Source organism: Nomascus leucogenys, chromosome 12 (assembly GCF_006542625.1).
Source record: "Nomascus leucogenys isolate Asia chromosome 12, Asia_NLE_v1, whole genome shotgun sequence".
NCBI classification, from domain to species: Eukaryota; Metazoa; Chordata; class Mammalia; order Primates; family Hylobatidae; genus Nomascus; species Nomascus leucogenys.
Window position 1 is genome coordinate 74,924,782 of NC_044392.1, and position 15,612 is coordinate 74,940,393.

General features: G+C 40.6%; 1 protein-coding gene across 2 annotated transcripts in view; it reads right to left on the minus strand.

Annotated features, from left to right (window-relative positions):
• Window positions 1-14,270, minus strand: part of MFSD14A (major facilitator superfamily domain containing 14A) — a 45,083-nt gene extending 30,813 nt beyond the window's left edge. The window contains exons 1-2 of one of the 2 annotated variants that reach the window (XM_003260108.3): window positions 14,032-14,270; window positions 2,348-2,443 (exon numbers count right to left, since the gene is read on the minus strand). In XM_003260108.3, the coding sequence (XP_003260156.1) occupies window positions 2,348-2,443; window positions 14,032-14,115 (180 nt within the window). In that variant the 5' untranslated portion in view covers window positions 14,116-14,270. Of the gene's footprint in view, window positions 1-1,784; window positions 2,092-2,347; window positions 2,444-14,031 lie in introns of those variants that run through there. The other variant, XM_030824991.1, reaches the window with a different exon arrangement.
• Window positions 14,271-15,612: the final 1,342 nt, after the last annotated feature.

Consider the following 15,612-nt stretch of genomic DNA (forward strand, 5'->3'; position numbering starts at 1 on the left):
GTTCTTAAAAAAGATAGTCTCCCTTTGTCCAACTAGGAAAAAAATGTAAAAATTACACGAAAGATGACATACCTAAAAAAAATTTAAACAAGAAGCAGGTTTTTAAAATAGCTATACACACTTGAAATACTGATAACAAATTATGGAAACATCACAAAATGCTTTTTTTCACAGCTTGCTAACAGCTCATCCACATTTTGATCGCCCTGCTTAGCTAGTGGTTGGGCTGCCTGATAACCTCAACTATCTAAAACACGGGTACAAACAAGTTACTACCTGCGTTCCCCAAAAGACGGAGCACTGGAGGAGTCAAGGAAGCCTGGGTGCAAATACCAACGCTGCAGCTTACTGTCAGAGTAGCAATCAAATTGCTTAACTTTTCTAAGCCCCGGTTTCCTCGTGTATTATGAGGCTAATATCTTGCTGATAAGGTGGTTGTGAGGATTAAAAATGATGATGCATTCAAAGTGGAATACACTAGGACTGTGCCTAACATAGTCCACTTTGAATACATTAAAGGACTGTGCCTAGATCCATCATAACATAAATACACGTGGACTGTTTACTATTACAAAGCTCAAGTACTTTAAATGGTAGGCGTGTTGATCTACCAGACAGATTTATATGTTAAACTGACAGATTATAAAAAGCACGCTGGCACACTACGAAAGCTAATGTAAAATCATGAGCCCAAAAAGTTATTACAGCACTTCAGTAACCCTTGACAAAAACAGGTTATTACAATTCAATGAAGTTATGAATGTCATAATCAACTTGCATCATCTGAGGAAGTTCCAAATCACTGTACTTGGATTATGAAGCCAGGAAATGCGTAAATTAATTTTTTAAAGATGTCTATCTGAAATTAGTAAACTAAAAAAAAAAAACCCTCATTTTTTTTATAGCAATACTCATAAATATGCTCTATATATTCAAAATGACTTTTTTTTTTTTTTTTTTGAGACAGTCTCACCCTGTATCCAGGCTGGAGGGCAGTGGTGCAATCTGGGCTCACTGCAACCTCCGCTTCCCGGGTTCAAGAGATTCTCCTGCCTCAACCTCCCAAGTAGCTGGGATTACAGGTGCGCACCACCACGCACAGCTAATTTTTGTATTTTTAGCAGAGATGGGGTTTCACCATGTTGGTCGGGATGGTCTCGATCTCTTGACCTTGTGATCCGCCCGCCTCAGCCTCCCAAAGTATTGGGATTACAGGCGTGAGCCACAGCGCCCAGCTGGTTTTTTTTTTTGTTGTTGTTGTTTTTGAGACAAGGTTTCACTCCTGTCGCCCAGGCTGGAGTGCAGTGGCACAATATCGGGTCACTACAACCTCTGCCTCCTGGGCTCAAGTGATTCTCCTGCCTTAGCCTCCCGAGTAGCTGGGACTACAAACATATGCCACCGTGCACAACTAATTTTTGCATTTTTTGTAGAGACAAGGTTTCACCATGTTGCCCAGGCTGGTCTCAACTCCTAAGCTCAAGCGATCCGCCCACCCAGCCTCCCAAAATGCTGACATTACAGGCATAAGCAACTGCTAAACATCAATATTTTATGTATAGATAGTAACAATTACGCAGCTGTCAATAAATATATCAAGAAATATGCATTGTAAATGTTCTTAGGCTAGTTCAATCTACTTACATAATTTTTCTATTAAATAACTTTTTTTACAAAAACCTTCATGAAAACATAGTATATTACTTTAAAACTCTATTCCTCTAGGATTTGATAAACTGTACATTTATCCTAATTACTCCTTTCAAGATGGTAAAGATATTTACCATAGATAGACCTTCCCTCATTCCATTCCCCTTATCTACACCAATGTAAGAAAACTGGCTATCTTCTGAGTTGTTTGGTCGGGCAGGGAGGTCTTTTCTAAAGTTTCAAACCTGGGAGAATTTGGGTAAAATCAGCTTAGATCTATTAAAGAATAGCCCTTCTAGGTACTTAGCCCAAATGAACAGAAACCTGTTTTTGGAAAATACAGTTGCATAAATGAACCTCAAAGTAATTATGCCGAGTCATGCAGGTCACAGACATCAGCTTTCTTAAACCCGCCGGTTTATGAATCTCTTCCATTTTACTCAGAGTAGTGACAGAGCCTCTGCTTGAACATGTCCAGTGACAAGTCCAAATTCAAACACCTCCACGCCACCCCCCTCCCAAAAAAAGGTAAGGGAGAGTTAACGGTTGGAAAAGACAACCAGTAAAATACTGGTGAATACTGAACAATACTGGTGGGAGAATTAACCATGCAAAGGAAAAAGGGCCACATTTTCCTCCAAAACTGAAGAAAAAGAGATTTTGGAGTCAGTGTTAAATAATTTAAAAGATTACTTACCACCAAGGTGGGTGCTGTCAATAGTCCCCAAGCAAAAAACTCCAAAAAGATGACGATAACCGCATGATAAACACTAGGAGAACCTATTCCTTGAGGCTATAAAAAACAAGATTTTTTAAAAAGTTAACAAAAAGTTAACAGTATATTCTGTAATTATTAACAATAACAATGATGTAATAGTCAAAAAATATTAAGAACATATATGTACTGGGCACTGTGTCAAACATCTGTACTCATTGCCTCTGTCTTCAAAGTCAGAGGGACAGACAAGGCAACAACAAAATTCATTAGCATAAGCACAGTATGCAGTTGGAACATACAGAGTCCAAGGGAGCTTGGGAGGTGGGAAATATCAGACTTCCAGGAGGAAGGCTGAAAGGACACAACAGAGTTAGAGAGGTGGAGGTATAGGGTGGAAAAGACGGCTCAGCCTGTACAAAGGTTCTGAGGCTTGAGGCATTATGGGTCTCATATATCAAGTTCAGTACAACCAGTGCATGGGCTGCACGTTGGGTGTATTGCAAGACCAGCTACAGGTACTCAAAGACCAGCTTCCATGCTAAGGAGTCTATATTTAATTCTGAAGGCCATGGGGAGCCACTAAAAGATATTAAGACTGACACAATCAGATGAAAGTTTTAAGATTATTCTGGCAAAGATGTAACCAAAAAAAAAAAAAAAAAACAAATGAAGCAAGTGGCAAAAATACAAACACGATATCAACATGGCTCAAAAGCAGAACAATCCCCAAGGGAAAGTATGTAAGAGATTTGGGATTTGATATACATGAGAAAGAAAATACAAAATTAAGTTTATACTGCTGCCAGAGATGTCGTTAAGACTCACTTCAGTATTATCACTCTGGTGATTTCCTAAAGGATAAAATGGAGAAGCAAAATGCATCTAAAAGGAAGCTATTTGAATCAGCTCAAACAAGAGATGAGGGTATAAAACAGTGGCACAGTATGAATGTTGGAGGGGAGGGAAAGGATTAAGGATTCAGGATTTGAAATTGGGAGGAGCTTGATAAACAGCAGAAGGGAGAATCAAGAACAACTTCCAAGTGTTTAGCTTGGTTGTCTAGCAGTTAAAGCTGGTGGCTTCCCAGCACTTTCCCCCACGAGGCTCAGATTTACTTCAGGTCCTATCTACAAAACTGCCCTCTTTACTTGAAACATTTGTATTGTCTGTGAGCACGGATTAAAACAATTAGCAGCAAATGTGATATCTGAAACCACCAGAGTAGATGAAATTATCAGGTGTGTCAAGTGTGAAAACAGCAGTGAGCTGAGACAGAAACCCAAGAAGTGCCAACATTTTAAGTAGGAGGCAGAGGAAAATAATGAAGGTTTTTCTTCTTTGACAAAGAAAAGAGGAAGATAAAAGGAACAGTGAGAAAAATATCAGGAGAGTGACGAGAATACAGTGTCACAGATGACAGTGGAGCAGTTTCAGGAAGGAGGAGGTGATGACTAGTATCAAATGGAACAAGCATAGTAATATAAGGTCAAAAAATGGCCACAGGAGGCCAGGCATGGTGGCTCATGCCTGTAATCTCAGCACTTTGGGAGGCCAAGGCAGGCAGATCACTTGAGGTCAAGAGTTCGAGACCAGCCTTGCCAACATGGCAAAACCCTGTCTCTACTAAAAATACAAAAATTGACTGGGCATGGTGGCGTGTGCCTGTAATCCCAGCTACTCAGAAAGGCTGAGGCAGGAGAATCGCTTGAACCTGGGAGGCAGAGGTTGCAGTGAGTTGAGATCCCACCACTGCACCCCAGCCTGGGTGACAGAGACTCTGAAAAAAAAAAAAAAAAAAATTGGCCACAGATTTGATAAGCTTTAAACCTGTTTTGTTCACCATGTTCACCACCACATATACCCAGCCCCTAGCAGAAAGCTTGGTACAACTTCTCAGGGCTTAAAGCATGCTAATTTTTTAAAAATCAAAGTAGGATATAACATTGTATAGGCAGGGTAATTTCAACTCTGAAAAACAATAAATACTGACCTCAATGTAAATAAAATTGATATTGGGTAATGATTTTAAGTGATACCACATTGTTTACTATGCTATTCTGAATTTTCCATATCTTTTCTAATAAGCATGCTTGCACTTTAGGAGGAAAATGCTTTGTTTATTTAAGAGAAAAATTACCTAAAACTAGCATGGAGAACAACAAAATAAACTATGGGACAATATGTCTGATGAACATTTTGACGCAAAAATCCTCAACAAAATACTAGCAAATCTCCTTCAGGAAGGAGGTTTAAAAAAAGATCATTCATCGGCCGGGCACGGTGGCTCTTGCCTATAATCCCAGCACTTTGGAAGGCCAAAGCGGGTGGATCACCTGAGGTCAGGAGTTCGAGACCAGCCTGACCAAAATAAAGAAACCCATCTCCACTAAAAATACAAAATTAGCCAGGCATGGTTTCACATGCCTGTATTCCCAGCTACTCGGGAAGCTGAGGCAGGAGAATAGCTTGAACGCAGGAGGCGGAAGTTGCGGTGAGCCAAGATCACGCCATTGCATTCCAGCCTGGGCAACAAAAGCAAAACTCCATCTCAAAAAAATTAAAAACAAAAAAATCATTCATCATGTTCAAGTGGGATTCATCCAGGTACGCAAGGACAGTCCAACATACATAAATCTATCAAGGTGATACATCATTTCAAAAGAATGAAGGAAAAAAATATGATCATTTCAATTGATGATGAAAAAGCATTTACTAAAATTCAACACTGCTTCATAAAAACTCTCAAAAATGGTATGGAAGGAACATACCTCAATATGATAAAAGCCATATATGACAGACACAGAGCTATCATGCTGAACAGGAAAAACCTGAAAGCCTTTCCTCAAAGATCTGGAACAAGACAAAGATGCCCACTTTCGCCACTCTTATTCAACAAGGTACTGGAAAGTACCAACTAGAGCAATTAGGTGTGAGTAAGAAATAAAAGGTCTCCAAATTAGAAAAGAGGAAGTCAAAATTGTCCCTCTTTACAGATGACATGACCTTATATAGACAGAACCCTAAATACTCCACCAAAAAACTATCAGAATGGAAGCAAATTCATTAAAGTTGCAGGATACAAAAATCAGTACCATTTCTATATGCCAACAGCAAATACCTGAAAAAGAAACCAAGAAAATAATCCCACTTACAACAGCTACAAATGAAATACCAAAGAATAAACTTAAAGAAGTGAAAGATGTCTATAGACTATAAAACACTGATGACAGGAATTGAAGAGGACACACACACAAATGGGAAGATATTTCATGTTCATAAATTGGAAGAATCAATACTGTTAAAATTTTAATACTACCAAAAGCAATCTACAGATTCAATGCAGTTACTATCAAACTACAAATGACATTCCTCACAGAATTTTTTCTTTTAAATCCTAAAACTTATATGGAACCACAAGAGCCAGAACAGCCAAAGCAATCCTGAGCAAAAACAACAAGGCTGGAGGCTGGGCACAGTGGCTCACGCCTGTAATCCCAGCACTTTGGGAGACCAAGGCAGGCGGATCACCTGAGGTCAGGAGTTCGAGACCAGCCTGGCCATCAAAGTGAAACCCCGTCTCTACTAAAAATAAAAAAATTAGCCAGGCGTGGTGGTGGGCGCCTGTAATCCCAGTTCCTCGGGAGACTGAGGCAGGAGAATTGCTTGAACCAGGTAGGCAGAGGTTGCAGTGAGCCAAGATTGTGCCACTGCACTCCAGCCTAGGCGACAGAGCTAGACTCTGTCTCAAAAAAAACAAAAAAAAAAACAAAAAAAAACCAAAACGAGGCTGGAGGCATCACATTACTTCACTTCAAATTATACTACAAAGTGATAGTAACCAAAACAGCATAATACTGGTATAAAAACAGATACATAGACAATAGAGCACAATAGAGAACCCAAAAATAAATCCATGCATTTACAGTCAACTCATTTTTGACAACGGCACCAGAGTATACATTAGGAAAAGGATAGTCTCTTAAACGGTGCTGGGAAAAGTGGATATCCATATACAGAAGAACAAAATTATACCCCTACCTCTTGCCATGTACAACAATCAAATCAAAATGGATTAAAGACTTAAATCTAAAACCTGAAACCACAAACGACTAGAAGAAAATTGGGAATACACTCTAAGACATTAGTCTGAACACAGATTTTTTCTTTTTTTTTTTGAGACAGAGTCCCTCCCTGTCACCCAGACTCGAGTACACTACTGTACTATGTAGGTCGCCTGGGCGACAGAGCGAGACTCCGTCTCAAAAAATAAAAAATAAAATTAAATAAAAGTGTAATTGGCATGTTCCTAACACAAAGAAATGATAAATGTTTGCGGTAATGGATACCCCAGTATCCCTGATTTATTATACACTGTATACCTGTATCAACATATGCTTGTATCAAAATATCAGATGTACCCGATAAACATCTGTATCTACTTTGTACCCATAGTAATTAAAAAATTCAGAAGTCCTAGTCAGAGTAATCAGACAAGAGAAAGGAATAATGAGCATGCAAATTGGAAAAGAGGAAATCAAACTGTCACTGTTTGCCAATGATATGATTGTATACCTAGAAAACCCTAATGACTCATCCAAAAAGCTCCTAGATCTGATAAGCAAATTCAGTAAAGTCTCAGGATACAAAATGACACAAATCAGTAGCACTGCTATATTCCAACAACGACCAAGCTGAGAATCAAATCAAGAACTCAATCCCTTTTGCAACAGCTGCAAAAAAAAAAAAAAAACAAAACACCTAGGAATATACTTAACCAAGGAAGTGAAAGATCTTTACAAGGAAAAGTACAAAACACTGTTAAAAGAAATCATAAATGACACAAAGGGAAACACATCCCATGCTCATGGATGGGAAGAATCAACATTGTGAAAATGACTATACTGACCAAAACAATCTATAGATTCAATGCAATTCCCATCAAAATACCAGCATCATACTTCACAGAACAAGAAAAAACAATCCTAAAATTCATATGGAACCAAAAAAGAGCCCACATAGCCAAAGCAAGACTAAGCAAAAAACAAATCTGGAGGCATCACATTACCCGACTTTAAATTATACAAAAGGCTACAGTTACCAAAACCGCATGGTACTGGTATAAAAATAGGCATGAAGACCAATGGAACACAACAGATAACCCAGAAATAAAGCAAAATACTTATAGCCGGCTAGGCATGCCTGTAATCCCAGCACCTTGGGAGGCCAAGGCAGGTGGATCACCTGAAGTCAGTAGTTTGAGTCCAGCCTGGCCAACACAGAGAAAACTCATCTCTACTAAAAATACAAAAAGTTAGCCAGGCGTGGTGGTGTGTGCCTGTAATCCCAGCTACTTGGGAGGCTGAGGCAGGAGAATGGCTTGAACCTGAGGCAGAGGTTGCAGGGAGTCAAGATCATGCCATTGCACTCCAGCCTGGGGAACAAGAGCAAAATTCCATCTCAAAAAAAAAAAAAAAAAAAAAAAAAATCAGCAGAGTAAACAGACAACCCATAGAGAAAATATTTATGAACTGTGCATCTGACAAAGGACTAGTACCCAGAACCTACAAGGAACTCAAATCAGCAAGAAAAAAAAATCCCATCAAAAGTAGGCAAAAGACATGAATAGACATTTTTCAAAAGACATACAATCAGCCAACAAACATATGAAAAGATGCTCAGCATCACCAATTATCAGGGAAATGCAAATTAAAACCACAATGAGATATCATTTACTCCTGCAAGAATGGTCATAATTTAAAAATCAAAAAATAATAGATGGTGTGGATGTGGTGACAAATGAACACTTTCACACTGCTGTTGGGAATGTAAACTAGTACAACCACTATGGAAAACAGTATGGCAATTCCTTAAAGAACTAAAAGTAGAACTACTGTTTGATCCTGCAATCCCACTAAAGTAAAAGAAGTCATTATATGAAAAAGACACATGTACATGCATGTTTATAGCAGCACAATTCCCAATTGCAAAGATATGGAACCAACCCAAGTGCCCAATGACCAACAAGTGGATAAAGAAAATGTGGTCTATATACACCATTGAATACTTAGCCATAAAAAGGAATGAAATAATGTATTTTGCAGAAACTTGGATGGAATTGGAGGCCATTATTCTAAGTGAGTAATTCAGGAATGGAAAACCAAATGTCGTATGTTCTCACTTACAAGTGAGAGTTCAGCTATGAGGACGCAAAGGCATAAGAGCGATAGAATGGACTTTGAGGATGAGGGGGAAGCTTGAGAGGGATAAAAGACTATATATTGGGTACAGTATACATTGGTCAGGTGACAGGTGCACTAAAATCTCAGAAATCACCACTAAAAAACTTATCCATGTAACCAAAAACCCACCTGTACCCCAAAACAATTGAAATATTTTAAAAAATAATAAATTTTAAAAATAAAGTGAAACTTGAATGGAAAAAGACAGGTATGCTGCATATACTTGTCCCTCCTGAACTGCTCTATTGAGTTTCCCACGACTGGAAGGAAAAAATGTATTATTTATTTTTTAAAAAGCAGGACAGTGGGAGGGATATTTCTTTGTTATAAAGTACTGGAAATTTTGAGAGCTATATTATACCCATATTCATCTCTTCTTGATGTACCCTGGCTGAAACTGTCAACTGTTACTTTCACACTTCCAATTTAAAATAATGCTAAAAGACAATCAGAGTTCCTTATAATTGAAACTTTTAAATCATATAGACTTGTCAGAATGTTACCTGAAGAAAGCTATTCATTTTTTTACTTAAACTTTAAACTTTCAGTAGCTGCAAAGGAGTTACATTTCAACTGTAGGAGAATTTCTGCAGACGGTCTGATTATGTTGGTATGCAAGTCTTCTAACTATATGAGGATGAACTGGATGCATATAGCAATCTGAAAAAAACTGCGTATTAATTTATCTCCAAACACACCAATCTAAACCAAACACTGAACCGTGGAGGTAAGGAGTTAAGTAATTAATGATGCTGCCTGCCACACACCTGCCAAAGACAATATAAACACCTGATGTTTCTAGCCTTTTTGAAAAGCACCACCGGGCCAGGCGCAGTGGCTCACACCTGTAATCCCACTTTGGAAGACTGAGGCAGGTGGATCACCCGAGGTCAAGAGTTCGAGACCAGCCTGGCCAACATGGTAAAATCCCGTCTCTACTAAAAAAATACAAAAATTAGCCGGGCATGATGGCACATGCCTGTAATCCCAGCTATTCAGGAGACTAAGGTAGGAGAATTGCTTGAACCGGGGAGGCAGAGGTTGCTGTGAGCCAAGATCACGCCATTGCACTCCAGCCTGGGTAACAAGAACAAAACTCTGTCTCAAAAAAAAAGAAAGAAAGAAAAAGAAAAGCACCACAGGCCCTTCTCATTGCTTGCATGCTAGCAACCAAAGGTTATTTAACAGCTCTCTGGGTCTACAGAGGCCCCACATCCCAGAGAGCTTTCCTGCCACTACTTCAGCCATCCTTGCAGGTGAAGAGTGCAAAGGGTCAGAGCTTGGGTCCCACTTTTGAAATGGTTGCTGACTCCTATTTAATTAAAATCAGGGATGCCAAGAAAAAAAAAATCTGGTGCTCTGCTTATCCAGGGATATGCATTTCATTTTCAAATGATATATCAATTTTACTTTTCTCAGGTACTTCCGACCATGCAATTCACATTTGCCTCACTTTCTATCAAATCTTTAAAGTCATTTTACCACTAACTTCTGAAAGAACTATACATTTTCCACTTTGTCAGAGATGTAGTCCCACAATTGTATTGCCAAAACAATAAAGATCATATTTTAAAATGAGCATTTTAAAAGATAAGGAAAATTCAATTTGAATACTGTAAATAACTCTTTAGCTCTTAGCCTCTAACAGGAATGCTTAAAAACAAGTGGTACTGCTTTAATAAAACAAAACAGAATTCTAGTATTTGAAAATGTCAGAAGGTATTTTTATTTCAGCTGTCTTAAATACCTACACTGAATGTTACATACATGAAAACTTGTAACTAAAAACTTTTTTTTTTTTTTTTTGAGACAGTTTCACTCCATCACCCAGGCTGGAATGCAGTGGCGTGATCTCGGCTCACTGCAATCTCGGCCTCCCAGGTTCAAGTGATTCTCGTGTCTCGGCCTCCCACGTAGCTGGGATTACAGGCACATACCACCACACCTGGCTCATTTTTGTAATTTTGGTAAAGACCAGGTTTCACCATATTGGCCAGGCTAGTCTCAGACTCCTGGCCTCAAGTGATCCGCCCACACTGGCCTCCCAAAGTTCTGGGATTACAGGCGTGAGCCACTGCCCCTGGCCTAAAAACTATTTCTATATATGGATGCTTTAAAAGCAAATTCACTAATATGGTTACTTTCATCAGTGAAGTCGTATACAGTATATGATTAAATATTTACCGAATATAATCTGTGGAACTTATTCTTTAGTTACTTATGCTGTTTTCAAACAGAACAATTGCTCTTAAACTTTTGGGAAGTATGGACCTTTTGGGACTCTTCCAAGAAACATGTATAGCCAAAAGAAAATTTTGCAAACAACTTCAGGGTGAACAGACCCAGGTTAAAAACGAGTAATACAGAATCACACACCTCAATGTAATTTATCTTAATTGTGTCTACCCACATAGGTAGCCTACTTGTTAGCTTTATCCTGGCCTGGCTTTTCATTCAGCTGAATGAAATACAATTCAATGAAATACAATTTCAATAAAAAAATTAGTAACTTACGATTAATCTGGCTCATTTAGAAGGATTTACTTCTTCAACCGTTGAAAACTACAAATCTGCTCTAATCTGTTCTAATTTTCAGACAAATCATTAACAACTCTTACTAGTTTTGTTCATAAATATTTAAACGGGCCAAATAGGCTTACATATATGTCATTAGCAGGACAACGGGAAAGAATTTTATTAACATTGTTGAAAAGAAGAAATCAGAAGGGGATCAAATCAGTACCATTGACCAGGTATGTGAAATACTGTTCACAATCTGTCATGTACCGACCATAGAGCCTCAGATATCTGACTGAATGAATCTACCCATTGGCGGAACTTTATAAAAACTCTGAAACTCTGAGGTCAATAGCAATAGCACTAAAATATTCTATGATACGATGAATTAAAAAACACAAGAACAGAGTATCAAATGGCAATTTTTTTCCCTTTCTTAAAAAATGTTCAGTCTGGGCACGGTGGCTCACACCTGTAATCCCTGCACTTTGGGAGGCCAAGGTGGGTGAATCATGAGGTCAGGAGACCAGCCTGGCCAATACGGGGAAACCTTGTCTCTACTGAAAATATAGAAAATTAGCCAGGCATGGTGGCGCGTGCCTGTAGTCCCAGCTACTCGGGAGGCTGAGGCAGGAGAATCACTTGAACCCAGGAGGCGGTGGTTACAGTGAGCCGAGATCCTGCCACTGCACTCCTCCAGCCTGGGCAACAGAGTGAGAGACTCCGTCTCAAAAAAAAAAAAAAAAAAAAAATGTTCATAATAGTAGTCTGACCTATTATAAGTAGAGAGGTAGACAAGCAACTACCATTTTACAATCATTTCTATAACTGCAATAGTTATACTTTTTAAATTTAAAGCTGGGATGGATTAAAATACAAATAATGCAAAATATTCCCCTGACATTTATTGAAATATATCCTCTGATTACGTATAAGAATAAACAAAATTACAATAAAAATTCATCTAGGAATGTGCTAGTACAAAATAGAAGTGTTTTTATCACTTTAAAATTCACATACTAGGCCCTGTGGGCTTCAAACATACAAAACGAAGCCCCTATTCTAAAGGAGTGCCCAGTGCTCTTGGAATAGTGAATGAAATATTAAGTGTATAAAGATGAGAAATGATAATAGCCCCCATGTTCACAGCCCTCAAGAAAAGTCTTCATTTGTTCTATGTGAAACCTATTGCCGGTGCAAACATTTTATTTTGTGTCCCAAAGCAAGCTAAGAATTAATTACAACCTTAATAATAGGACAAGAAAGTTTAAAAACAATCTTTTCCAAAACTCACAGGATTTGGAAAGAAAGAATCTGCTGTAAAGCAAATCAAACAAAACCCCAAAGAAAGTTAACAAAACTGAACTTTCCAAGGAAAAGGAAGCTGTGTTTCCTAATCACAGTTGCATTCTTACATTTTGCAAAAAATACTGATCTTAAATATCACTTGGTCTTACAAAATACAATCCTTCATTGCCACTATTTTGTAGATTTTATGAAGAATGTAAAATATTGTCTCTTTCTAAAGGTAGACAAAGGCAACAGTATTTTTCTCCCCACATAGTTCTTACCTACTTGGTCAAAAGAGCCATGACTCTTCATAACCGATCTAATCAAAGTAAGGTTTTAATTAATCAAGTTCAATAAAAAGAACTTGTGGAATTTCTGTTTCTTTTTTTCAATAAATGTCAAAGCTATAACATGTAATAAACGTTAAAGTTAAACTAAAAATATATTCCAAAGTCATTACATATGTCCCAAGTTTTCTAAACTTTGGCATATTGACTGGGCCGTGTTCTGAAATGTCATACAATTTTGTCACGTTTTTCAACTGAATTCAGCAAATCCTCAATGGTGGCCTACTTACGCATTTAGTACTGTGCTAGCAGTTGATCAGGGCTCCAATAAGATATAAACAGAAATGGAATTAATGGAACCATTTCTCCACACTTCAGTTAAGTGAAACATATATATCACCTTTCCATTCTATTTCAGAACGCGGTATCAGCGGATGCAACAAAGACCACAGAGTGTAGCAACGCAGAAATGTTAGCATAAAAAAGTATAGTTTTTTTTTTCCCCCAATTAAAAATCCTACGTCCCCTGCTGGTTAACTACAGCACACTGCAGAAAGTTTACTGTGATGACAACTGTTTCTAAAAAGCAAACCTTTCTTCCTTTCAAAGTGTCTTTCTCCGATCCTTAGGCCATGACTGATTCTAGCACTTCTGATCTTAAGGCACACAGTGATGACTTTTCTTTGAAAACTAGCAGGTTCGAATGTAGGCCCCAGGTGTCTGCCGTCATGCTTCCGACTCCGGGAAGTGAGGGAAGCCCACCTCCGGACAGGGTTTAGTGTAAGCCGCCCAGACCCGGAGCACCGATGCAGAGACTTGGAAACAGAAAGCGAACGTACTACGGGGCCGCAGCGGGATCCCCGCGCCAGACGCCACCCCGTTAGCAACATATGGGAGTGCAGGGATGGTTCCCAGCCCCTTGACAAGCGCGGCGACGGCTCCGAGGGGCCTGTCGGCGAAGGCGAGGCGAGGCTGCGGAGACGAGGGGCGCGGCGGGCGGGCGGACCGCCGGGGGAGCCCCGCACATTCCTCCCCGCGGCGGAGGCGCACGTGGGGTTCGAGGCCGCAAGGCCTGCAGAGGCGGCCAGAGCAGAGGGCGGCAGGTGCGGGAGAGAAAGAGGACGGGCCCCGGAGGCCGCAAGCTCCAGCACGGGAGGACGATTCCCGGAGCGGCGGCATGCGGGTCCGCGACCCCGAGGCACCGGCACCGCGGACAGGGTGGGGGAAGGCAGGGAGACACCGGGGCGCCTAGAGACGGCAGCGTTGGGGTCTGAAGGAGAGACCGGATGGGGGCCCCGAGGGACGCTCGCCGGCGCGGAACTCAGCTCACCGTGCCTCCGTCCTTAATGATGATCTTCTTGGCCAGCATGATACTGCGGTTCGCGGCCCGTTTCTTCTTCTTCCCCTGGGTCATTTTACCATCCTCGATTCCTGGCGCTGCTGCAGCCACTCCCGGGGCGGCAGGCCCCAGCGGCTAGTGCCGTCCCACCACTACTGCCGGGCCGAGCCACTCTGGGCGCCCGCCGCCATCTTGAGGGCCCGGCCTGCCTCCGGCGGCGCGTCACAATCGTGCGATCAGCCGACGAGCGCGCCCCGCCCCTCCCGCGTGATGCCGCCCCGCCCGCTCGCCGCCAGCCCGCTCTACAGTAGCCGCGCGGGCAGAATAACCGCGGGCTCGTGTGGGTGCTGCTGGCTACCTGTACAACTCCGTGCTCCGGCGTCACCAGCTAGCTAAACCCTCGCAACGGTTCTGGGCGATAGGGGCCGTTATTGTCCCCCTTCTTCAGCAGATGAGGGAATTTGTTTCAAAAAGTTGTTACCAGCTCACGGAAACAGACGTCCTAAGCTATTAGCACAATCTCCAGCTGTGTTCTAATCAAGACAGGAACTGAAGGGAACAGTGAAAAAGAAATCATTTTCCATAAGTAATGGGTAACTTAAGAGATAAGGTAGTGTTTCAGAAACAGTCTTGTCTTTTTGGTGCTCAGGGACCCCCGCTAGAACTCAGCTGACTCACGCTTACCTCCCTAGACCCAGGACCTTTTTTATTCCCTGCCAGAAAAAATACCTTATTTGACTGATGTCACCTTTTATGGCCCTCTACGTTTTTACTGTATTGTTTAAAAATAAATTTGATGGGAACATTGCTAGAAAGGGCAATTTACACAAGTGGAAGTGGACTTTAAAGTATCACAATGTTAAAATTAGATATTGATAACTACCGTGTTGTGTAATAGAATATCCTTTTCCTTAAGAGAAAAACACAAGGGATAGGGATACGCCGCATGCTCCCTACTCTCAAATGGTTAGGGAGTAACATGTATGTGTATGTATATATAGGTGGGGAAAAGAGAGGGACAAAGCAAAATGGCAAATGTTTAAAAGTATTGAAACTAGGTATGGTAGTTCTAAGATACGTTCACAGATTCAGTGATATTCCTCCCTGGAAGAGGTGGACTAATTCCCCTCTCCTTGAGTGTAGACTAGGCTTAGTGACTCTTGACAGATCAAAACAGAAGTGACTATTGACTTCAGAGGCTAGGTCATAAAAGGCACTGCATCTTCCTTTGCAGGTCTCTTTTTCATTCATTTTGGGGCTTGGAGCTTGGGGAAGCCTGCTTCCATGTTTTCAGGACACTCAAGCAGCCTATGGAGAGATCCAGTTGTCCAGGAACTGTATGTAGCCTCCTACCAAATGCCACGGAGTGAGTCACTTTGGAAGTAGATCCTCCAACCTGGTCAAGCCTTTGGCTGACTACAATTCACGAGAGACCCAGAGCCAGGACCACCCAGCTTAGCCACTCCTGGAATCCTGACTCAGAAACAGTGTAGGATGAAAAGTACTTGGTGTAAGCCACTAAGCTTTGGGGTTATTTGTTACACAGCTATAAACAACTAATATATAGGGTAA